Source organism: Micromys minutus (assembly GCF_963924665.1).
Source record: "Micromys minutus genome assembly, chromosome: 3".
NCBI classification, from domain to species: domain Eukaryota; kingdom Metazoa; phylum Chordata; class Mammalia; order Rodentia; family Muridae; genus Micromys; species Micromys minutus.
In genome coordinates, this window is record NC_137972.1 from 83,769,110 (window position 1) to 83,794,919 (window position 25,810).

The 25,810-nt window shown below is 46.1% G+C and overlaps 1 protein-coding gene across 1 annotated transcript in view; it reads right to left on the reverse strand.

Annotated features, from left to right (window-relative positions):
* Positions 1 to 5,461: 5,461 nt before the first annotated feature.
* Positions 5,462 to 25,810, reverse strand: part of CEMIP (cell migration inducing hyaluronidase 1) — a gene marked incomplete at both ends in the record, with an annotated part of 65,838 nt that continues 45,489 nt past the window's right edge. The window contains 11 exons of the mRNA XM_080913865.1: positions 5,462 to 5,589; positions 7,165 to 7,265; positions 10,990 to 11,147; positions 12,577 to 12,663; positions 12,839 to 13,043; positions 16,361 to 16,546; positions 17,775 to 17,986; positions 20,824 to 21,039; positions 22,165 to 22,345; positions 24,566 to 24,721; positions 24,803 to 24,838. Of these exons, the coding sequence (XP_080769991.1) occupies positions 5,462 to 5,589; positions 7,165 to 7,265; positions 10,990 to 11,147; positions 12,577 to 12,663; positions 12,839 to 13,043; positions 16,361 to 16,546; positions 17,775 to 17,986; positions 20,824 to 21,039; positions 22,165 to 22,345; positions 24,566 to 24,721; positions 24,803 to 24,838 (1,666 nt within the window). The remainder of the gene's footprint in view (positions 5,590 to 7,164; positions 7,266 to 10,989; positions 11,148 to 12,576; positions 12,664 to 12,838; positions 13,044 to 16,360; positions 16,547 to 17,774; positions 17,987 to 20,823; positions 21,040 to 22,164; positions 22,346 to 24,565; positions 24,722 to 24,802; positions 24,839 to 25,810) is intronic.

Sequence of the window (25,810 nt, forward strand, 5' to 3'; positions counted from 1 at the left end):
GATGGGAGGGGAAAGACGAGTTTTGTATACTTGGTGCTTATCTGGTGACAGGAGTTAAGTAAATAGTAGGTATGGGGATGTGGACATTTGCCACTTAAGGACACTTTTGTGCCAAGAACATCCTGTTAGTAACGAGGACAGACTCTTCTGAGCTCTTCGGTTGGCTTGCTAAGACATTTAAGCAGATGCCCTTAGCTCTAAACTTCCTGACCACTTAAATCCAGACCATGTTTTCTTCAAGTGATTCACCCTCACTGACTCTTCACAGCCTGCAGGAAGTTCCCCTACCACATCCTTTTTATCTCTAGGCTGTATCCTGGGGTCCTCAGGAGGTAATGTCATCAGTGCATCTTGCTCCTTTCATGGAGCGTCTCCTGTTTCCACCTCTTCCCCAGGCTGATGGCATCATGTGCATCTCCAGTCAGCAAGGCAGCCAGTCAGCCTGCCTCCCAGTGCCATCTAAACAGTGGCAAAGAGCTTACCTAGTGCTGCTCCGTTTACTCTTTGTGGGGACCTGGTGACTGTTTCAGAAGCAACCAGAGGCTCTCAGGATCTACCCTGGTCATATATTGCTTCTTTGGATCCAGGTGGGCATGGCAGTCATCTGCCAAAGGCCTCTACAGTTCTCTCAGGCGTCTTTGTTACCGACTGGCTGGGAATTTATTTGTACAGTTATATGACAGTCCAAGTAGATAAAGAAAAAAGTGTATCAATTTAAAAAATAATAACATGTTTCAAGTTATCTTCTAAATAAGCCAAACAATACAAAACTACTTCCTAGAGTTATAATGTTTTATGTACAATACTCTAATAATTTCCAAATCACACGCAAATTTTTGCTGTGAACGTCTTTAATTTGACACAAGCACTCCTACTTCTCTCTTAGCAACTGTTCGATATAGGAAACTATCTCAATTAATCCTCTACTAAAGTGAGGGAGAAAGAGGACAGAATTGGCTGAGGAATCCTAAGGATCCTGCCCCCATCAGCTCCACGATTCATCTGGTCCCACCCACCTTCCACTTCCCTCTTGCAAGGTAATATGTTACGTGCTCAGATGTCCGTAGGTCTTCAAACTCTGGTCATTACCCCTTCCCAGACTGTAAAAGTCCCCCTTTTTGTCTTACATAACTCCTAGGTGAACTCTGGTATCCTTGCCTAGCCCATCGACCTTCCTGATGGTTCTAGATGACAAAAATTCCTCCCTATTTAAAGAATTTTGCTACACCCCTCCCTGAGCATGCCCTGGCATATTTTGCTCTTTCATGTTGCTTTTTGTGCACGCGCCTGGCAGGGTAGAAATGTGATTGCTTCCTGATGCTAAAGTTTCTCCTCTGCTCCCTTGCCCCCATTAGCCTTTCTCTTCCACCTCCTTTCTTGCGACTAGGTCTATTTTTAAAAAAATAAAACTTATTTATTATAGTGTGTATGTGTATCTGTGTGTCTGTGGGTGTGTATGTGTATGTGTCTGTATATGTGTCTCTGTGTTTGTACATGCACAAGTCTGTGTGACAGTATATGTGTAGAGGTCAGAGCCCAACTTTCAGAAATTGATTCTCTTTTTTTTCCTATCAGTTTTGTGGCTCAAACTTAGGTCACCAGGTAAGAACCTTTACCCACTGGACCATCTTATGGGTCTAAAACGGGACCATACAGCTTCTAGAAGGACTCAAAGTAAGAGAAGCAACACATGACCAGAATGGATCCTGAGGATGTTCTGTTGGTCCTGACATATTCACCAGGAACACCCAGGAGTTACTATAGAGGCAACTCTGGGTAAGTCTGTCATACAGACTGCTCTCCAATGCAGTCTCCTGCCTCATCCTCCCCAGCGCTGGAATTACAGATATAATCCCTCATATTTAATGATGACATTTCTGTAAGTCGTGGGTCCTATATTCTCCACTGTTTTGTTTATGTCGTATATCCAGGGCTAGATTACCGAATTGGTTGTTTACTGACAGCTTTATACCACTAACCTGGTGCTAGCTCCCTTAAGTAAATTGTATACACCCACACTCACACCCTGTTGCCTACACTAGGGGCATAGATTTTTTAAATGCCAATGTCTAAGTATCAATGGCCTTCTGGACAGTATTAAGAAAAGGCCTTTCCGTGATGGTGGTCATGTTTTATATCTATATAGTCCACAATGGTGGTCATTAGATTCCTATGGAAGTAAAGTATCTCCAGTGTGGCCAGTGCACATATGGAACTGTATTTACGTTGTTCTTAAATTAATTAAATGTCGGTGTCCACAGGTGGTCTAGACCATCTTCCTCTCCTCTGACGGTTGTGCCTCCTTCACTCCTCTCTTGAACCCATCCCACCTATATCCCCATCCCTTGTCTGGAGCTCAGGTTGGACTTGTTTCTCTCTCTCTATGCCCATGCCTCTCTCAGTCCTCCAGTTTGTCCTCTGGTCAGAACTTGGGAAGAAAGACAGTTAGCCCCACCCTGATACCTTCCCCAGTAAGAAGGGTAGGATTGAGAGCTTCCAGATAACTTAGGGGCATGAGGATAAGGCAAGTGCTATCTTGCCTGGTCACATGAAGGGCATCTTCTCTGCCAGTGGGCCCTTCTATCTGCTCTTTTCAGTACTCCTGTGGGATGGGGGAAAGTGGGATTCTGATATGTAAGTAGCTCTTTGGAACAAGACTAGAAACCAAGTGAGGCAAACTCACATGATTTTTATCGTATTTTCTCTAGATGACTGGTTTAACAATCAGACCCTCTATACCAGAAAAATGAAACAAGCAGACAAGACACAGACATCCTTCGTATGTTTAATATGGTACAGCAGGATTTTTCCAAATCAGAGCTAATGTCCTTGGCTGTAGGCACACCTCCTCCCGGTGGTCCAGAGGACACCCTCTAATATAATATTTAAGATGTCTCTTCACTTCTCTGACATTGACTTCTTGAAGAGAATATATAATAAATAAATAGAAAATATACCTTTGTTCATGGTGACATCTTTAAGGAACATTTACATACAAAACATGCCATGCATCCAATTCACAAGAAAGGGCTAGCTCTTTAGCCAACAGGACAGATGAGCCTTTAAATCAAAGGCCCCTGGCCCAATGGCAATGATGACAAACAAAAAGGACAAGAGCAACTTTCTAAGCTAGAAAGACATTTGTGCTACCAAAAAAAAAAAAAAAAAATGCCTGTACATTGACTCTTGGTGGGTGGTTTAGGAAAGAATGCTTCCCCTACAGAACCCTGTACTGTTCAACATATGTACAACCCGGAGAACTTTCCAATAGGTATTTGCTGAAATGAACTGAGCCAAAGACATTCAACATTCATGGCCACCTGAAAGTGATCACGTCTTAAGTTGTTCACAGTGTGAGACCCTCGAATTGAAAATTCAATGAAACGTAGACAAAAAAAAAAAAAAAAAAAAAAAAAAAAATGAGGTCACTTTTATCCCCTCCCCCTCATCTCCCCAGAAGAGGTCTTTCCTCTGACATTGACAACTGAAGCTATGACTTAAAAGGCTTGGTCCTACAGCCACTCCCAGCAGCTGGAAGACCCATTCAATGGGAAAGACCTTCTGGGAGTCGGCTCAGTTGGAAAGGGACTCTTGGACTAAGGCTCCCTGACACCACTGGACAGAGGGGACCAAAGCAAGTCTTCTTTGAAAGAAAGAGTTTGTGGTTGTGGAGGAAAGGGGACCAATACCCTTCATGAAACACAGAGAAACCCTAATATCTCAGAAGAATATTAAACATGGATAGTTTCCACTCATCTGGGCATTGAAGCTATTTGCTTAGAGTAAACATAAACTGAAAGACCCTGGGCTGGAGTCAACCACTCTCAGATTCCCTACAAGGAGCCAACTGGCCCAGCATATCCTGATGCTATCCATTGAGCATACTAGCACCACTGCGGAATAAGGTGGCACCAAGAGAATTCCACAGTCATGAGTAGCCTAGGCCTATGCGTGGCCGGCAGTGTAAAGAAAGTGGCAGGGTTGTTGTCCAGAGGAGAGTGGGCAGTGTGTTCTGAGGGGGAATAGGAAAAAGCCCTTTGCAAAAGACCATTATATTCTGGACCTCTTCTCTCCTTCCAGGGGATATGCTCCCTTCCAAAAGCTACTTTGGGAATACTGGACACCCCAGGCAGTGTGGTATAGCAGTGGGTACTGAGCTTGGGGCTCATGAACCTGGCTGTGTGGTTTGTACCATTTTTCTTAGATGTAGGTATAAAACGCTGGTCTAGATGGTCCTTGAGGGCCCCCAAGGTCCTCTCCATCTCTAACATACCAGGTTCACTGTGATGTGAACATGCTCAGATTTCCTGGAGTCAGCTCCTAGCTGAAGTGCACTGGAGACCCATTGTAGAGCCTCAGGTCTGTGAACTTTACTCCATCCTCTCTCAGAGTCAGAGGGGGCAGGTTGGAGACCAATCTGAACAAGGTTCTGTACATCGTAACTCAGTCCATTTCTCTCTACAGACACTGCTTTTCTATCATATGTGGGTCAGCTGCGTAGAGTAAGAGGTGACCTGGCATGACTCAGACACTATGAGTGGTGGCAGGAAAGCCTTCACCTCCGAGCCATGCCAGAGGCCACTTCATCTCTCTCCATCATCTTTGTCCTTCACTCCTGCCAGGACTGCCACCTCCCAGAAGAAGCCTTTCCTATGTTCCTGGGTGTGGTGAAGTTCCCCTCTTCTAATCTACCTCTGCTCAACTATGTCACATCTTTCTGGCTGCCAACCTGGTATCAGCGTTTACTGAGACCTGGCTGACTGTCAGTAGCTGACCCCTAGGTGTGAGTTCCCACCTCTCCATTTTTTATATGCAGGGTAATCAATGGAGATGTCAGCTACAATGATTACTTCTACTGATGGACTCTAGGCACAGATCAAAACACAGTAGAGTTTTGCAATCTCAGGAAGGACGAACAGGAACCATCTAGTGCCTGTCCCAATGTGCCAGCTTAAGTCTCTTGAAAAAGCATTCCCTGTAGACAGGGTTACATCTCCTCCACAGTACAGTCTGCCATGCTGGGCAGCTCTGTCTGCACACCAGCTCCTAAACCCAGGAAGCCATACCCTCACTTACAGGAATAGATGTACTCCCTCCATCTGCCACTTAATATATCTAAAAGTGACTGTGGAAATCTGTGAGTGGTCCCATTATTCAGACCATTCCCTAGGTGGGTCCAGACACCTGCCCAAGTGGACCTTTGCTGCCAGTTCAACCCAGGTCTCTTTGTATGATCCCCATGCCTACTGCTGAGGCACAGCTGGGAGAGAAGCACCCAAGAGGAGGTTGTGGCATCGGCCAACACTGCCCAGGGGCTGCAGGTAGACTTGAACAGGGGCAGGTGGCAGCACCAAGGTCTCTGATATCTGTCCCTTAGCCCAGCAGAGCTGAGAACCATGGGACCTAGCCATCCTGTCCCTGGCTGCTGTAGGGGTCCAGCCAGGGGTGGTACCAACTGTCTTTACAGCTTCTTCTTTCTCACGACAGGGATGGGCACCACTTGGAAGATTTTGGCCTTGTGTTCCTCCGTCTCCAGAGTCACCCAGGTGGGTCGGAAGCTGCCTTTGAAGCCAACAAATGCCACCTTTTCTGTAAAGTGAGGAACCATGTGTGTGAGCCATGCCAGCATTCCCCTTTAGCATCCTCTGCCCCCCACAGGGCAACTCCTTCCTAGTGACATTGGGCTCTGACCCTCTAGAGCAAGCTCTCAGTCCAGCTAGTGCTGGGATTGGGTATCTTTTTGTGTGTTTTTAGGTATCACTCTTGAGTGTCACGGCCACCTCAGAGGGTAAATGCTCTGTATGTTACAGAAGAGCCATGCACAGTGGGGAGGTGCTGGGGAGGGAAGGGTCCTGGTAGGACTCCTGCCTGCTTTCTGGCTGACTTACAATCACCAGAAAGTTGCTGTATCCTAAGATCCCACCTATGAAATGGTGGTGTTTGTCTTCAAGATCTTAGCCTCAGCTCTGTTCCTTTGCAGCTCTAGGAGAAAAGGATTATCCCAGGACAAATGACATGCAGTGTGGGACTAAGTAGAAGTCCAGACCTTAAGCTTCCATGCTGCGTGCTCTGTCTCTGTGCCGTACTTCGGTGACTTGGAGGTCAGTAGTGGCCCAAACTGGGGGGCAGTATATATCTATCAAGTCTGGACGAGTACCACCTGACATTCATTGTATATCAGAGGCTTTGGCAACAGCCTCTTAATTTAAAACATAGAAGCCCCCAAATAGCCCTGGGGTTTGCAGGAAAGGACCTTGAGTATCTTTCTCTACTGGCTGTCATGACAGGCTTGTGTCTTTCTGGGCCTTTCTCTGGCTGCCTGGGATAAATATCTGCTGCTGGCTTTGATGTTCATCATAAGCAGGACACAGACAGCCAGGACCTGGTTCAGGAAGGGTCCATATCCTAGTTAAAACAAGCACCTTACTATGTAACTGTAGATGTCTCCCTCTTCTGTGGAAGGAGCTATCATTGCTGCCCAAGTTATTTGTGGATGCACAAGATAATTAATGGAAGTTCAGCAAGGTGCAAGCCTAGCATCAGCAATAGCTGTCATGATCACCACCATCCACACATCTGCTCTCTCTCATTTATACCTCCCTGGGGCCTTGCTGTGAACAATCTATGACTAATGAGCATCACATGGATACTTATATCTGGCTAGATTTATCCAGCATATCCAGGAAGTCTGGGTTGGGTTTCATTGCAGAAGACTCACATGACCGTAAACAAGCGTCGGAAAGTCTCTGGGATTTAATTCTCTCTTCCTATCTTAGAAGACAATTTTTTATTTCAAACTGTAAAAGATGCTACAAAGCAGGCATCATTTGGACTTGTGAGGAGGATGCAGACCCTTGGCCAGGCTGAATGGTCAAAGGCAGTTTCTGATGATGCTTTCATTGAATAAAGGGCCACTTGTGGAATAGAGGGGCAAATAGCTCTAGCAGTATTCTACCAGTGTCTGGTCATAAGGAAATATGAATGTGCTTTAGTGCAGGGTTGGTAAGCTCATGGCACCGGGTCAGGAGGCCACTGACCAGGTTGAGGGTTTGGGGACTGTACCCAAGCCTAGTGGGAAACAATGTCCTAAATGCAGCAAGGATAATGTCATCTCTACGCCATCTGCCCTGGTTCTGAAGTTACTTAAACCCCACTCAGACTCACCTTTCAACTTGAGACCTTTGTCTGCCCCAAGCTTTTCCAGCACCCTAGTCCATGGGCCTCTGGTGATGTATCTGCCCTTTGATGCCATGAGCACTATGGAACTGAGGAGGAAGAGACTGGTTAGATGTCAGGAAGGAGAGCAAACTCCATTGAAGGGTGTGTGGGAGGGATGCTGGCCTCAGACAGGACCTGAGGTGGTAGTGCCATTGCCTGGCCTCTTAACCAACATACTCTTTCCTTTCAATGGCAAATAACCCTCAGCATCTGCTCACATCTGGTATCCAAGCTTAGACAGGCTTCACTGCTTGAAATGTGTTCCAGCAGGCAGGACAGAGTAAGTGTGAGGAGCATGCTGTCTCTGGGTGCTATACGGCACAGTGTGACTTCACAGGCATTTCCCCCACCTATTCCTCTGACATGAAATGGTTTTATTTAGGACATTGCATTTTCCACTTGAGATACATTGCTCATAATGTTCAATGCTATTTCATTGTTTCATGCATTTCTGTTTCCTTCCTTCTTATCCTTCCCCTCCCTCTGTCCTCTCTTCATCTTCCCTTTCCTTCTTTTATCTTCTTTCTTTCTTTCTCTCTTTCTTTTTTTTTTCTTTCTTTCTTTCTTCCTTTCTTCCTTTCTCCTTTCCTTTCTGATTTTTTTTTTTGAGACAGGGTCTCACTAGGAGCCCTGGCTGGCCTGGAATTTACTATGTAGACCAGGATGCCCTCAAAACTCATAACGATCCAACTGCTTCTGCCTCCCAAATGCCGGCATTTCAGGCATACGTTATCTTTGCCCAGCGAATATGTACTTCTTAATTCAAATAATTTCAACACTGTTGGGTATAAAAGTCAATGAGCCATCAAAAGACAAGCCATCACAAGTGCCTGACACCGTGCAGCCTTGGAGACCTGCCACAGTGGCTCTACTTGGGAGCTCAAAAGGACCTGCAGCCTTCTCACAGCAGGCCTTCTGCCACACAGGCTTCATTCCCACAAGACCACATCTGACTTTGTAAGAACAGTGACCATGCTCCACGTTAGGTTCCCAGTGGGACCCACATTCTCTTTCTTTTTCTCTTCCTGTCTTAATTTTGTGTGGATCTCTGGGTGTTTTGCGCATGTAGAGGCCAGAGGATGATGGTAGGCATCCTGTTCTAACACCCTCCATCTTATTCTCTTGATCCAAGGTCTCTCGCTGAACCTTCTGCTAGGCTGGGAGTCCTGAGCAGTCCCCCATCTTTGTCTCCCACAGATTACAGGCACAGGTGTGGCCCTTGGCTGGCTTTTTATACTGGTTCTGGGATCTGAGTTCTGGTCCTACATGGGTAGCAAGCTTGGAGCCCATATGTGTATTTTAGTGGTTTCCGTGGAAGGCACTAAGCTTTGTGCAGCCCAACCTCCTCTCAGTTGTGGGAAGAGTGAGGCCCAGTTTTTGAGAGCATTCTGGGAAGAACACTATGTTGTTGTTGCATTTCCAGAATGGCTCTGCTGTGGGTCACCACCCTCTCTGATCAGGCAAGATCTGCCTGCCTGGCTTTGTCAATGAGAGATTGAGCAGCTACACATTATCTGTGAAGGGTTCCCAGAGGGGTTGCTCAGGAGGGAAGGAGAGGGCAGGAGCCAGAAGAACCCAGTTTGTAAAAGTTGAGCTGGGAAGTCTATTCTTCCTATCTTGGGCTGCATTTAGCCCCCAACGTTAAGCAAACAGCCTCTGTGGTGACAGACTCATGCTGAGCCAGACAGGGGGCATGAGCACCGCCCTCAGAACAGAAACAGGGCAGACGCTCCATGGGGCTTTCAAGTCCCATTTCAGTGAAATTCTGTAACCACAGACCACAGTTCAGACATGGAAAAACCGTATGGGATTCTGGAACTTGCTGTTATCCCCGGTTTTGTCCCACTAGGAGCAGAAGGAAAGCTATCAACAGGCAAAGGGCAAGTGCACAGTAAGTACCAAAGGGAGGGCAGTGGGGAGGCTGTCTTGGGCTCTTTAAGAAGGCTAAAAGGAGGAGGCCCAAGGGATTGGCAAGGTGAGGTCCATTAATGAGAAAGAATTCTTTGCTAACACATCCTTGGGGTGAATCCAGGCTCTGCTCCCAAGAGGAAATTTCCCCATTGTTCAGAGGAGAATTAACATTGAAGGCTTATGGCTGACTCGTGAACTCAAAAGAAGGTCAAAAACTCAGAGTGGCATCAGGGACAGGGAGATAGGCTTGCTTATCACATACAGCCTCCAGGTGCAATTCATATTAGGGTCTCTGCCAGGTAAATTATCCTCTTGACTTAGCCCCTGTGCCTCATGACATAATCGCCCACATGTGGAAGGTCAGAGGGGGATTCTAGAAGCTCTCCTCAGTGTCTGAGTTGGCACCGTATGGCCAGTGGTAGTCCTGTGGATGGGTTGGAGAGGGAGGTATAAGGTCCAGGCTCAGTTTGAGTCACAGAACAGAAGCACCTCTCACATCCCACTCAACTGCTGCTTCCCAGGAGGCCAGGGAGGGGTCGGTGGTACCCATTCCTGTCTGTGTATCCACTGTCAGCCTAAGTCTGACTCAGACCATCCTCACTTCTCCTAGGGATGTGCAAGGGCTGTTTGTTTTCTGGCTTTCACAGACATGTGTGTACACCCCTGTGCACATCTACATCCACACACATACATGCAAATATGGTGTGACAGGAGCACTGAGTGTGGGAAGAACAGATAGAACTTGTGACTGAGCAAAACCCATTCTCCAGACTTGCACAGGGAGTCATTCCCCCAACCCCCAGCCACAAGAGTGCATCCTGAAAGGCCCTTGTCTCCACTCATTAGCAGTTTACTAAGCACCTAGGGGTGGCAGGTGCCACATGAATTGCACAGGCTTTCCACTAGCCTTTGGCTCCAGAGAGGTTTCCACACCCATATTGTAGTTCAGGGATTAAACAAGCATAAGTGAGTCTATTGTGAAGTCAATATCAGGAAGTCAGGAATGGTTCCTGGATAAGGCATCATTCAAGGTTTTTGTTTCTGTTTCAAGCAGTGTTCCAGTGGAGAATCATGGATGGGTGGGGAAAGCCATCAGTGAGGAAAAAACAGGTGGAAGAAAGTGAGGACAGGCTATTGAGGATCCTAGCATTTAAAACACTCAAACTAACTTCCAATATGGGAGAAGGAAAGAAAAGGGCCTGTCAGGAATCTATGGTCATGGTGTTGGTTGACCAACAGTGACAGAGCAGGGCCAAAGAAGATATGAGGGAGAGACCAGGAGGGACAGCACTGGACTGTTTTAGACTGTGTTAGAATATGGGGTGGGGCAGATATTTGGCATTAAGTTCAGATTCTGGTTCAAACATCTGGATGGATGATGATTTAGAGCAAACAGAAGGAGGACTGATCTGGAGGACCACAAGATAAAAGGGATGAGAATTTAGTTCCATTCAAGACATCTAGGTGGCAACCTTTAAGTAGCCTTTGGATATGAGTGTTTGGAGTCTAGGAAAGAGATCCAGGCTGGAGAGCTTCAGAAGCCACCAGCATTTGGATGCTATTGAAGGTGTGGGTGGGGATGAGATCACTGGGAGAGAGTTCTGTGATGGGGGCAGAGGGTCAGGCAGCTTTCCAAGGAGTGAGGCAGCATTCCCCTGTCTCAGGCTGACCTACATCCATAGCAGACCTGCCTCCAGCATGTGTGGCAACAGACATGAAGTTCTCTCCACCCAGTAGACATAATCTGTAGGCACAGATAATCCTGACTGGCAAGAATCATGAGGGGTTGGGCATGAGGAACTGGGGCCCAGCCAGGAATCTGTTGTGCCACTGGATATTCAGAAACGGGGACAGACTCACTTGTCAGGGATGGCTGCCACGTAGTTGAAGAGCTGCCAGGGTATGCCCTGCAGAATAGCATTTCTGAAGTTACCGTGGGTCACCACATGACCTCGATTCCCATCAATCACCACTATCTGAATGCCATCTTCTGAGCAAGGGTACTTCCTCCCATCCACCTGCAGGGCCAAAGCAACAAAGGAGTGAGAGATCCCGGGGCAGCTGAGGCCCAGAGTTCTCCTTCCCGTATGTATTCTTCCTATGGACACTAAAGACAGAGTTTGGTTACACAGCTGCTCAACTTATAAGAACCCTTCACACCCCTTCCAACTGTACTGTGACCTCCCCAAAGATACACCCACTAGGAGCCTTTGGATTTTATTTTATCTAGAAATAGTGTTTCTGAAGACGTTTAATGACATATATATTAACGATCTCAGGATCTCAGGGCAGGATTATCTAATGTCTAGGGTAGGCACTCAATCCAATGATGGGGTCCCTTAGGAAGAAAGGTAAGAGATAGGATATAGGCACAAAGGGGAGAGGGACTCTTGAAGATGGGACAGAGATGTTAGTGATGGAACTCTAATCCAAAGGTCCATTAGGGCTACCTGAAGTTAGAGCTATTTGGCTTCCAAAACTGAAAAAAGAACAACTTTCTTTTGTTTTAACTCATCCAGTTTGGGGCAACTTATCATAATACCACCTGTTACAGTTTAATCTGACATGCCCCACAGGCTCATGTTTTGAATGCTTTATCCCTACCTAATGTTGATGTTTCAGGCGTGTCAGGAACCTTCGGGAACTAAACTAGCTGGAGGAAGTTGGTTACTATGAGTCAGTGTTTGAAAGTTATTCCTGGCTCCCACTTCCTGCCTCTTTCTGGTCCTCCATGAGATCAACAGCCCCTGCCATGTGTGGTGTGGTTGTTTGAATGAGAATGGCCCCATAGGCCCATATATTTGAATGACTGGTTTCCCAGTTAGTGGAACTGATTGGGAAGGATTAGAAAGTATGGCCTAGTTAGAGGAGGTGTGCCACTAAGGTCAGGCTTTGAGGTTTTAAAAGAGTCTGCCATTCCCATTGTCTCTCTCCGCCTCCTACTTGTAGACCAAGATGGATGCTCCCAGCTGTTCCTACCACCATACCTTTTCTCTGCCATCATCAACTCAAGCCATCTGATACTGTAAGCTCCACATTAAACACTTTCATTTCTCAGTTTCCTTGGTTATGGTGTTTCGTTATAATTGGAAACAGTTATTGCTTGAACAAAAGTAGAGTTGGGATTCATAATGGGATGGGAAATCTCCCAGCTCTGTTAATTCCAGTGCTGTAGTCAGTTCTCTGAGATAATTTCCCCATCTGGGAGTCAGTGTGGTAAAAGTCGCATTGCGTGATAAACGTCACAGTACTAGAAAAGCAACTGTGACCTCAGGCCTCTGTGAACTGGCCTATTCTGTCATACCTTCCTCACTAAAATGGACCATAGCTCCCTGAAACCATGAGCCCAAATAAGTCTTTCCTCCCATCAGTAACATCCTGTGGTCACAGTAAGACCATTGCAGCTCATATACCCACTCCATGCCAGTGAGCAGAATCTCCTCTTACTTCAATATAAGCGAAGTCATTCCGAAGGTGGAAGAAATGCTGCCTGGAGCTTTCCATCTTCACTTCTAGGAAGTGGTCTTTTGTCTTCTGAAAAACAAACACAGAACAGTTGTGAGCTGTGAGGCACAAGTGCTCTTTCTCCTCATGTGCTCTGTGCCTTGACCCAGAACTGCGTCACAGAGCTGAGTAGGTATCCAGGAATGAGTTCAGCAGGATTTGAGCCTCCTAGAGGCAAAGGGCTCAGCCTACTACGGCTACTTACCAGCTGAGCTCCAAAGAGCTTCCTGGGCATTGGCACGTCCACTATGGCCCGCTCTGTGAACCTGGGGTAAGCAGAGGCTGTACAGTCACTGATCCCCGCGTTCCTTGGGAGCAGAGCTTTAATCTTGATTCTTTCACAGCCCTTCGTGGAGCAGAAAGCAAATTTCTCCCTTTCATTCTGGGCTTTTAGCTTCAAGAAGAGCAACCTGTGAACAGAAGAAACCTAGGCATTCTTATGGGGGCAATTAGAACCTCCTCCACACTCAAATTAGACATGATGGCTCCCACCAAGTTTAAGGTCAGACTGGCTTACATATTAAGTTCAAGGCCATGCAGGACTACCTATCAAGACCTTGTCTTAAGCAAATAAATGAGCAAACAAATAGCAAATCTTCTGCTCACTGAGGTTATATTTCAAGGGTCTTAAATCATGGAACTGTGTCTGTCAGAGAGTCATATGCAGCTGAAAGAATAATTATTAATACATACATATATAATACCTGCATATGTGTGTGTGTGTGTGTGTGTGTGTGTGTGTGTATAGATAGATGGATAGATATTGAATAAGCTAAAAATTCTGGCAAATATTTTCTGAGGACCAGTAAATGTCATACAACATATCATCTCACTTAATCATCAACCTTCTACTATGTACTATTATCACACTGGTTTGCAGATGGGAAATTATCTCAGAGAACTGCCTACAGCACTGGGAGTAACAGAACTGAGAGTTGTTTCACCATGGATCGTAACTGTACTTCTGTTCAAGCCATAACTTATTGCAATTATAATAAGAAGGAACCTGGCCTGTGTTCCAGGGAGGCAGATAGTGTAGCTGCCATGGTACTAACTTGGCATTTATTACTGTGGTTCTTTCATCTCAGAGAAATGCTCTCCAGCCAAGTCCTGTCTGTAAAACCTAAAGATAAGGTCCGGATTGTCTCCATACTCTTCTTTAGGGGAGCCAACCTTCAACGAACCCACTTGGCTTTGGGCCAGGGTGCCAGAGCCTACTCTACCCACGTCCAACCACAGAAGGGGCTCACACTGGATTTTTAATAGGTTGTTTATTGGTTATAGAGAGGCAAGAAGATGCACCGTCTTGTGAGCTGGAACAAAGAAAGTAGCGGGTCTTGTCTACTAGTTGGTACTTGAATTGTAAGGGCAAGTGAGAAGTAGCTCCTGTTACTCTTTTGTAACATGGCTGTCCTGAGGAACTGAGGAAAAGAAGGCAGCTTGAGAGAGAGCCTGATACCAGAGGCTTGGTGCACACACACTCGTGTGTGTGTGTGTGTGTGTGTGTGTGTGTGTGTGTGTGTGTGTGTGTGTATGTGTGTGTGTGAGTGTGTGAGAGAATATGAGGCAATAAACCTCACGTGAGGTGGACTTGAGCTGCTTTAAGGCACTTCAAAACAAGATTCTTTGTTCTGCTGGGTGTGGTGGTGCACACCTTTAATCTCACACCTGGAAGGCAGAGGCTGATGGATCTCTGAGGGCTCAAGGACAGCCTGGTCTATATAGTAATTTTAGGCCACCCAGTGCTACATAGTGAGAACCTGTCTCAAAAACACAAAAACCAAACACAAACAAACAAACAAAAAAACCTACCTCTTTTCCTGGCATTAAGTGATCCCTGACTAACATGGGAAACTGTCAGATATAGGAGTTTCCACCTCTAGGTCAAGAACAGAGCCAGCGTCATATATGCTCTGCATGGTGGGAAGGCTGCATGGTGGAGGTGACATCTCCTTTGAGTGTTGCCCATGGGTACATTACACTGAGGCTCCCTTCCTTGTAAGAATCAATGCTAAGGACCCAGGGGCAGAAGTTGGCATGGCCCCTTAGCTCCTATACTGGTCTTAACAGTGGTAAGACTTCCTTCTTGCCATATATATCAGAGCAAGGGGAGTCTGAGTCATCATTCATCCCACATTCCCACACAGATCACAGCTCTGGCTTTGACCTCCAATATATGGATATTCCAGTAAGCTGAACTGAATACCAAGGCCCTGTGGTCGGGAAGAAAATAGGGCAGTACTCCTTCTATTATATCATATTTTATTATTTGGTGGTACTCCCTGGGTAGCAATTGATAAACCCACTTGTGCAGAATACAGCTAAAGCTAAGTCGGGGCTCATTTACCACCGTGGAACTCCCTCGTCTTAGCCAGACTATGTTCATTTTACCCTTAATCATGGTAAGCTGGTTATCCTTTTAAAAGAGATCTCAGCTACTTTGTTTTCAAATCATAGAAAAAGCAAAAAGACCATTAAATAATCTTTTGCCTGACTCCTTTGAAGGCTTCTGTGGCCTTCTTTATCTTTCTAGGGCATACTGAACTTCCTCAGCAATTAATCTGGTGTGTATGTGTGTGTGTATGTGTGTGTGTGTGTGTACATATATACATATATGTATGTGTACATGTATGTATATATATATTTGATGTGTGTGCATGATTGTGAAAACCACAGAACCATTCTTGGTGCTATTCTCAGGAGGTGTCCATACTAAATTTTAAGAAAGGAACTTTCGTTTTTACCTGGACTTTTCAGATTAAACTAGGTTGGCTGGTGATACAGTAATGTACCTGTCTTTGCCCCCACTCTGTCTCCGCCCCCACTGTCTCCTCCCCCACTCTGTCTCCGCCCCCACTCTGTCTCCTCCCCCATTCTGTCTCCGCCCCCACTCCATCTCCGCCCCACTCTGTCTCCGCCCTCACTGTCTCCGCCCCCACTGTCTCCGCCCCCACTCTGTCTCCTCCCCCACTCTGTCTCCGCTCCCACTCTGTCTCCGCTCCCACTCTGCCTCCGCCCCCACTCTGTCTCCACCTCACTCCACTTCTAGTTCTGGGATTACAAATGCATGACACTGTGAAGACAGGCACAAAGATGTGCCTATCTTTCCCCCCTGTAAATTCTAGGGGACTGAACTCAAGTCCTCATATTTGCATAGCAAGTGATTGACTGAACCATCTCCCAGCCACAATTTATTTTTGGGGGAAATAATCACTAGTTCCTTAGTGTCTTTATGCAGACACATTGTTCCCACTGTGTCTCTGTTGACCAGGACCCAGTCAGCAGAAGTAGGAGGGCTTGGGGTATAGATAGTCTGAGGCTCAGATCCAGTTGGGGTAGGATTGTGCTATGACCCCAGAGCAATTCACTCCTTTTTCTCTCAGGGTCTTTCCCCCACATTTTCAAATTAGAATATTGTTTGTTCCATTTGGGTTGTGGGAAGGGATAACATAACATGTTTGTTTGTTTGTTTTTATTAATTGCCTTTACTTTTTATCCTGAAAATTTCCCTATAATCCACTTGCAGATTTAATAGAGAATTTGTTTCCCTTCCAAAGTCTTGATGTTTTTAAGTTGTTGAGAGCATAGTTAATGTTAGGGTCAAAGTACTTAAGGAAGCATTCTGTATTCATTAGTATAAACTAAACTGTAGTTCTTAGGGTTATGGGAACACCCAAGATACATAAGGAAGGAGCCTCATTTCTACAGACCACAGGAGCCTCCTTACCCAGAATCCTCATCCCAGTAGTAGTGGCTCCTGCCAGGATAGCTCTGCTCAACTTTGTCCATCTGCAGGGTCCTCACAAAGGTCCCAGTTTTGGATGTTTGCTTTAGCAGGCGATTGTGAACATCTGAAAGGATGGAAAAGGTGGTGCCTCTTGGGTAGCAGAGGCCCACTCGGATCCAGTCACCCCTAAAAAGAAAAGTGGGGTTAGTTCTGGGCAAGAGCCCTTGAGCACACTACAGAAATAGGGCCAATAAATTCTTAAGAGAGAAGTTTTGAAAGAATAATAACTAAGATATAAAGTGTTCAAGGAGAAGAAGATTGGATAGTGACCACCAGTCGCTGAGGGCCATCAGGATGAGTCACCTGTGAGCATTCAAGGGATGAGCTAGAGGTGCTCGGTGTGGGGTTTGGCTGGGAAAGTGATATTCTTTTGAATGGTCTATGATTAAGAGAATAAGCAACTGAGGGCCAGGGTCAGCCCTAAAATAGGATGATTGGAGGCCCCTCACCCTATTTTCTGCAGTGGATAACTGTCTGTCTCAGGAGTCTGGCCATGAGAACACAGTGCATGTAGGAAATGCTTAAATGTGGATATATACAGCTGACCTGATGTGCTTAACCCAACTGCTTCCTCTCTGCTGTGCTAAACTGGTGGGCTTGGTAGGCCCTTGGACCACCTAGGAGAGCACACAGTCCCCTGGTCTCAGCTTTGGGCAGTTATCTAGATTCAGTTAGCCTCTCTGCATGCCTGTGAGGAACTTCTTTGATTAGCTTAATTGAGGGGGGGAGGAGACCCACCCTAAATGAGAATGACATTATTCCATTAGCTGGGATCCTAAACCAAATATACTGGGGATAGAATGTGACCATCTGACTCAAGCTCCTGACCACGTGATGTCTTCATCACAACAGACTTTGATTTCAAACCCTGAGCCAAAATAAATCCTTCCTTCCTTAAGCTGCTTCTGTTAGGATATCTCACCACAGTAACAAAAAAGTAATTAAGATGCGCTCATAGAGTTTTGCTCCCTTCTCTATAGAAAACATCAGCAATGCTTTGTAATTTTTTTTTTCATTTACTAAGCACATAGTAGTAACAGGAGCTGGGTGATCATATTATTAGCTCACTACACATTCATTGCTTACTCGGCTAGTGATAATCACCCCAGGCCTCTAACAGGTTAGCTGTTCTGCACAAAGATGAGCCCAGGATGCAGCTTCGACCTGTACCCTTGGATTCCTAATTGTGGGCAATGAAAACCTCTGGGTACCTCTTCTAGGGACTAAAGGGATCAGCCTGAGGTCCTGTGAACAGTAACCCCAAGATTTTTCAATGAGGTACTCTCACTATCTCTGCCTGGGCTCAGCCAGCACTACCGTCCTGGGTCATGTGTTCCTGTCTGTTCTCACGCACTTGTTGAAGTTGATGAGCCAGATGGCAAGCTCAGCAGGGGCGGTCTGGTCCCAGTGGATGGTATAGCCCTTCTGCAGGGTGATGACCGGCTGATACTGCTGGTAGTGCGTGCTCCTGGTGAGGGCCCCCTCCAGGTAGAGGGGGTGGCTGGGGAAGTCATTCTTGATGATCTTCATGCGCAGATTACTGCTCTTGTAGGCCTGGATGTACATCTTTGAAAACCCAAAAATGAAACATACAAGGAGGCTGTTAGAAGGGATTGCTCTAGAGGGTCTGGCTAACGTTTGATCTCAGAGGGCTTTCATAGGTACTGTCTCTTTGCAGAGCCTGAATGAAAGGAAGACCGAATAAGGGGATGTCTCTTTCTGCTGGTGGACACAATCCAAGTAGCACTGTGCAGTTTAGCTGATGTGTCCTCTGATTTCCAAAAAATGACCTCTGCTGAAGAAGTCACCACTGGAACTGCTAGGAGTTGGCTGCTAGTCACATGGTAAACTGTGGAAAATAGAATCATGTGTGGAAGGACAAGAAAAGGGGAGAGAAGATCTGTCTATCCTTCCTCCCTTTCTTCCTTTTTCCTTCCTTTCTTCCTTCCTTCTTTCCTTTTTTCTCTTTCCTTCCTTCTTCCCTTCCTTTTTCTTCCTTATTTCCTTCCTTCTTCCCTTCCTTTTTTCTTCCTTCTTTCCTTCCTTCATTCCTTCTTTCCTTCCTCCCTTTCTTTTTTCCTCCTTTGTTTCTTCCTTCATTAACCCTCCCTCTCTTCCTTTTTTCCCCCTTTTGATGCTGGGCATTAACTATAGGGCATTAGACACTTTAAATGCTAGGTAAGCACCCCGAGCTTTATCCCCAGGCCTCCTTTTACTCTTTGAGTTAAGGAAGGTCTCATTAAGTTGCCTGCCCAAGCTGGTCTTAAAACCTACTCTAGCTCTGGCAGACCATGAACCTGCAATCCTCCTGCCTCCATCTTCCTAGTAGTTGAGATGTCAGGGCCTGTAGTACCAGACCCCTGGGAGGGATGTATTCAAACTCTACTGCAGAGACAACTAGGCCTTCACTGAGATTTTGTCTGTGAGTGTTGTCCTATTCACTCTCGGCCTCAGCCCATGGGCCAGGTGTTAGAAGTGTGGTGCTCCCTGATGGCTTGTGACCCTTCAGTTATGCAGGCGTGACTCCCATCCATGAGCTCTCCTCTCCTCTTCCATAGACCATCACTCCCACTGGCATCTTGGCGCTTGCCCTGTCCACACACATGGCAGAAGCCTGGTCCTGGATCACTGCCCCTTACCATGGCTTCTAGAGCTCTCAGTTGGTGCTGAGGAAATCTCCTTGCTGAGGAGAGAGGCATTTCTCAATCCCCATGGGGTTTTCAACATCATTCAACACAGAATGCTAGGCGTTCTGTCTGCATGCCTCTTGTCAGCATTTTCAACGTTCTGCAGCAGCTCCGCCAGCCATTTATTGCTCTCTGCAGGCCATTCTCAGGCCCACTCCTGGATTCTCAGCTCATGACCTCACCATCCAGTTCAACTTCCTGTCCTTGGACCCCTTCTGCTAAAGCCAGCCCTTCCCCCAACCTGCACTCCATGCCCACCTTGCCCCTGAGGTCCTGTCTTATCAGCAGGGTACCGACTTTCTCTCTCTCTCTCTCTCTCTCTCTCTCTCTCTCTCTCTCTCTCTCTCTCTCTCTCTCTCTCTTCTCTCTCTAGTCCTTTTCACCAAATCTCCACTTAGTTATTCTCTTAAAGTCTACTTTCTTAGCTCCGCTGTGGTGATAAGAATGCCCACCATGGTCATAAAGACATCTTCACTCGCATACTTCCTTATCCTCTGGTCCATAGCCCATAGTGCCTCCTTCCTAACTGGGCAGTTTTCTCTGGCCTCTTTCCATTCATTCATTCATTCATTCATTCATTCACTCACTCACTCATTGCTCATTCATCCAGTAAAGGCAGTAATGGTCACAGGGTCATGGCAATAATTTCAGGTTGTTACACTCCAGACATTGTATAACACTGTTTCATGTGTTAGTCATGGGTCACATGTGCACTGAGTCCTGGACATGAAGACATTGTGGCCCAGGAACCAGCTTTAAAATGCCGTTTTAGTTCATTTAAAACACAAAAATGCAGATTAAAGTCACAAAATCAATCACTCAGGAAATTTCAAAACAAAAGCAGTGAAAAAATTTCTTCTTACTAAAACACAACATGATTATTTTGGTAGGTAGAACTAGCATTTCAAAAGGAATGGGATAGTGGGCCACAGTGATGGCTGAGCAGTTATGGGCACTTGCTCTTCCTGCAGAGGACCTGGGTTCAGCTCCCAGTGCTTACACAGTGCTTTACAGCCATTCATAACTCCAGTTCCAGGGGGACTGCACCTTCCAATCTCCGTGGGCCCTACATGCATGGAGTGCTTGTACACACACAGGCAAGACACTCATACACATAAACTAAATATTTTTAAGAAGTGGTGGACTAGAAATATATATATATATATATGTATATATGTATATGTATGTATGTATATATATATATATATATATGTAAGCTTGAAGTCCAAACAGAAAAAAAGAATCGATTAATTACTTTTATATTAACTACATGTTGAAAGGATAATATTTTAAATATGTGTAAAATAGTACTGAATTAATTTCTCTCTTTTTAACCTTTTAGCATGACTACTCAGAAAGCTATGGCCCACATTATATTCCTATTTCTAAAAAGGGACAGGAGGAAGGATTCTATTAGGATCATCCGAAACCATTCCTAAAATATCATCATAGAACTTTGGCTTTTAGCTTAAGTTCACACATGAGGATGCTGAGGCTCCAAGACTGTAAGTGCTGGGACCGGAAGAGAAGGACCCCGGACAGCGTGTTGACTGAAGATCCTGTGGAATGGGAGTGTGGGGCAAAAAAAGGAAGGAAGGAAGGAACAGCTTGCATCATTCTTAGCCAACACAACTAACTCGAAACACAGCAGGCTCTCTGGGTCCTTGTCACGTGAGTGAGAGTAAGCGAGCAGGTAGCTTAGGATGGCATCCCCACCTGTGCATAGCGCCCACTGCAGATGGCCCCTCTCCAGTCTGGGACGTTGATGCAGTCTGGGTGTCGAACCAGCCAATTGTCGTCTTTAGTGAGATAGGAGCCGGGGTACTCTGACACAGAGCCATCCAGATCATGAAACACAGATGTCTTGTCCCCATCCATGTCCAGCTGGTTGAACCAGGGCCCGGGCTCTCCGAAGAACACTCTGGAAGTAATCTGAACAGAGCCCAGGAAAATAAGGCTGAGCCAGAAGGTGAACGGAAACTGCAGCCGTCATCAGACCAGGGCAAAGTTTCCAATTTCCGCTGACATTACAAAGCAGCCAGACAGAGGCTGCCCTTGGGCGCTGGAGGAAACCGCGTGGCTGACCATCTCATAGAACCCAAAAAAACAGTCAGAGTGTCACTGTGCCTTAACTCCAAAAAACTAGCACACAATTTTGGTTCTGCTCACTGGTTTGGCTGTTGTAGGTGGCCTTAGACGCTGGTCTGATAGAGGAGGGGCTTAGGATTGATTGAATTTGAGTGCTCTGAAGAATGGGCTGGGAAGGAATTGAGATGGGTGGGTGTTTGTATGAGAAAGTGTGTACAGTATGTAGGGGGTACCTGCGTGTGAGTGTGTAAAAGAGCCTTTTAGTGTGGTGGGTTTAAGAAAGACAGTCTCACAGTGAAAGCCATTGGACGTCTCAGGGGTCTGAGAGAAGAAATTATGTAACTTAAGTTTGGAAGGAGGAGGAAGAACTGAGGAGGGGGAAGTAAGGAGGAGAGGAATGAATGGAGGGGAAGGTGTGGGAGACCCCAGGCTATAGATAGTGTTTCTCTATCCAGGCTCTATATGGTGTTTGCTATAGAGAGTGAGAAGTATCAATTTTCACAAGCAGCCCTGGACTGCTCTCTTGACCCTCAGCTCCCTCTACCTGAGCTCACTATCTACAGCCAGGAAGGTCCTGTTTTCATCTACTTTCAGGGTGAAGTCAAACAATGTCTTCAGACTTCCCTTGGGCACTGCGACAGTTCTGAGGTGGTCTGTGCCCACTCAGGAGCCTAGTGACATCATCCAGTGTGTCAATGTTCTGGAGGAACAGAATCCCCAGTTCATCTCCAGATGAGGCACAGATGAAAGGCCAGTGGGCATCACCCAGACTTGACCTCTTGCTATGACCTGAGCTTGTACTTTTCCAGTTTGGGCAGAGAGTAAACTGGGACATGGTCCAGCCTACTTGGAGGAAGCTATTCCACCCTTGTGGTGGTGGCAACATCTCAATCTCCAAGCCGTGGGGGACATGTGAGTCATCACTCAATGCCTGGCTGTGCCAGGAACCTGTCCTGGCACCGCACTCACCGGGACATCCTCAAAGGCAATGTTGGTCACGTTGTTGTGCGGGCAGCTCTGCCAGGCATTATTTAGGCGGAAGGCCAAGGCACTGGTGTGCCTGCCCTCGAGGGCTGCGAACTTGCGGAAGGTGCAGTTCTGGATGTTGATGGGACCATCGTAGAACTGAATTCCTCTAATTGGAAAATTCCTGTGGAGTTAAGGAAGTCAGGTGTCAGTTGAACGCCACGTTGTTTGCTTCTTTGGCGGTGACTGATAACAAAGTTTTTCTGGGTAAAGCCGTTTCTGATCTCCACCTCCAGCAACTCCTTCCACTGAAAATCATTAATTAATTCACCGAGAAGACATGTATGGGCACAATGTCAATGAAAGAATTATTAATGTTATTAATGGATAAGTGTCTGTACAGATGGCTGATGGATGGTAGGAATGCACTGCCTGGATAATGTTTGGTAGAGGAATGGATGGTGGATAAATGGGTGGGTGGATTGGAGTGGATGGATGGGTAGATGGATACTGGCAGATAGGCAGATGGATGAATAAATAGAGTTTGTAGGGAGGGGGATAGTGGATGAATATAAAAGAGTAAATGGTATGATTAGACAGCTAGTTAGCTAAATGAATGGTAAGTTGGTAGATAAATAGCTGTCTATCAAGTTGTTGGCTGAGGTACCTCTGTTTAGGCAGTTTCTCTACTCTTCCCATCAACATGTCTAGTCACTAGGAAAATACTGTAAATACTTCTAGAGACTGCCAATATTCTGTCCCTTGGGAGGGGACTGTTAGTCACTATCGACCTAGTTTTAGTTGCTATAACAATTTAATTAGATTAAGATCCAGATGTGTTTCCTCTGTAAGCCTATCCACTGGCAATGTGCTGGGTTTGGGAAATAGGAACAGAAATACAAAGAATAGGCAATGGTAGAAAAGAATTACAGTGCAACTTTTAAAGCATCGCCAGAGGCAAAGAGAGCTTTTGCTGGAAAAGCAAGACCACAGACTGGCACAGGGCCCCTGAGAAGGTCTGATACTGGCAAGCAGCTGGAAGGAAGTGGGAAGAGGTGGAAGCTGGGAGACATAGAGGGACCAGGAAAGAAATCAGTGGCATAGAGTAGGGAGGAGGGGCTCAGAAGTACCTCTCCCATTTACTTGAGACTCTTGTGCAGGGTAAGTGAAAGGAAGGCCCATGGGGAGACTGGTCAGATTGCTTGGTGGCCTTTCTTAGGGTTGGTCACAAATCTCCAGCTTGTCATTTTCTATGCCTAACATGTTTATTTATACCCATGCCTCTGCTTCTGGCTTGGTCCCTTCCCTTCTTTTCCATAGGGAGCTTAGGGAAGCAAGGGACTGAAGACAGAAAAGGAAGCACATGAAGATTCTGTGCTACCAGATATTGCATATGGCTCCCAAGAAGTTTCCACTCACCCCCAAATCCCCTTGTGTGTCCTTATTTCTTTTTTTATTAGTAAGTGTTGATGCCATCACCTTAGATCCTGGTTCCCATGGGGTGCATCCATGCATTTTCCCAGTTCTGGTGTTCAGGCAGCACATTTTTGCTAGTTCTACATAAACAATATACTTAAGATCCTAATATACCTCAATTAAAACTGCATGGTTCTTCCTAGGTCTCCTCTCTCAAAGATACTTCAAGAAACCTGTCTGAGCCTGTCAGGCTACTATAGACACCTCTGGAAATCACCGAAATATTCTGTCCCTGGAGGTTAGTAACCTTCTAGAAAGAAATTCTAGAAATTCAGAATCACTTATAAATAAAAGGGTCTTCCATATCTCTTAAAATGGAAACAAGGGCTTCAAGAAGAACAGGCGAATACCTCTATGATTTGGAAGACCTGTTACACACAGGTTGAAAGTTTCAGCATGTATATTTTTGTCTTGATTATAGCAGGAAAAAAATATCATTTTCATGAAAAGAAAACTAAACCAATTCTAGGGACTCAGTGGAACAAGCCCAGCCTCTTGCATGACTGACCGCCTTGGGCTGTGACCACCTAGGGATGACCTGTCTCTTGGTGTAAGAGTCTAACCTGTACGGTATAAGGCTGCAGGCTTGATTATCTCTGCTTATCCTAATTGCCTCTCAGACATAATCAGAAGTGAAAAACTTCAAGTGAGTTGCTAAGGGGACTCAGAATCCCTCTTTCTGGACACCATGTTCCACCATGGTTGTATGCTCTTTGGAATCTAGTCTATAGTATGTTTTGACATCTCTCTCCTCATTCCAGATTTCATCCTCATTGTGTCTCAATTATTACATGTTGCAGGTTGTAGAGTGCAGAAAAATTTCAGTTAACAAATAGTTACCCATTAATGTCTTTCTTTTCATGACTCAAGTCCCCTGCCCCCTCCCACACCCACACACAAAGGGCAGTTCCCACCATTGCAAACCTACTGGCCAATAGGGAGGGTCCTTCCACTGTGGTCCAAACCACCTGGGCCCCAGATCCTGTTGTCCATCATTTCTGTGCCCACATTGCCACTCTCGCCAACAAACAGGCTGTTTTTTATCTCCTGCTTGGAGCCATCATCATACGGAAAGGTTCCACCGCTGCAGAGAGAAGATGGCAGAAATGAGGTGTCCAAATATAAACTCCCACAAAAGACCAGTCACAGTGGCAGTCACTCTTACCTGGCCAGAGTCAGACCGATGCCATTATCAGCAAACCTAGGGACAAGAATAGATAGTTAGTCCATGCTCTTACTCCACAGTCAATGAGGCTGCATAAGAAAGACCTCTTCTTTGTCACTAGAGTCTATGCAGACATTGAGGTAGAGTTTTGGTGACGAATCATAATTTTCCACTTTACAGAGCAAATGGGTCTTCTGGTTCCTACTCACAGATTTGATATTCCTGGAGTGGTGGGTAAAGAGCTAGAAGATGTACCCACATTGGCACAGGTACCCAATGACTCAACATTTGAGGAAATGGAGCTTTAGCTACAGGAGGGTTGGGTCTCACAGGCCTCCCTTGCCAGCCCACCTCAAGCTGAGCCCCCAGGGCCTGTAGGGTTGATCAGGAGAAATGGTGGGTGGTGGGATGGGAGGTGTTTTTCACCCCAAGACCAGCATTACTGAAGGTAGGCTATGTAGAGACTATTGTTAGGCATAGTAAGAAACTCAAATAGCCTCATGAAGAAGCAGGACCTTGGGTCTGTGCTGTGCTGCCTTCATTTCCTCTGTTCTTCTCTCTTCCTGTCCAGTATACCCCAAGAGGCTCATCTCCTCCAGGTGCCATTTTCATGTGCCACCTGCTGCTTCTTGACTCTTCAGTGGCTTCACGTCACCCAAGCCCAGGTCTTTCTCTAGCACGGAAGCCCCAAGTCATCCCTGTTCCCTTGTTTCAGTCATGCTAGGCTAATCCTGGTTTCCACAAGCTCTCCAGTTCCCAACACACTTCAACCGAGCTCTATTTCAGCATTCTGTGTTCCCTCTTCAAAGATCTATCTAGCCAAACCAATCAATCAAGTCTCATCTAGGGTACCAAGCTCTCCAGCTCTCTTTTAATCCCTGTCCCAGCTCTCCTTATCTCTGATATCACCTGGTGTTTTGCTATGGTCCCTTCACCCTCCCCTGTGACCCTAAGGGACCTTACATATACTCACGACTTTCTTCTCTACCCATCTAGGTGACTCTAAAA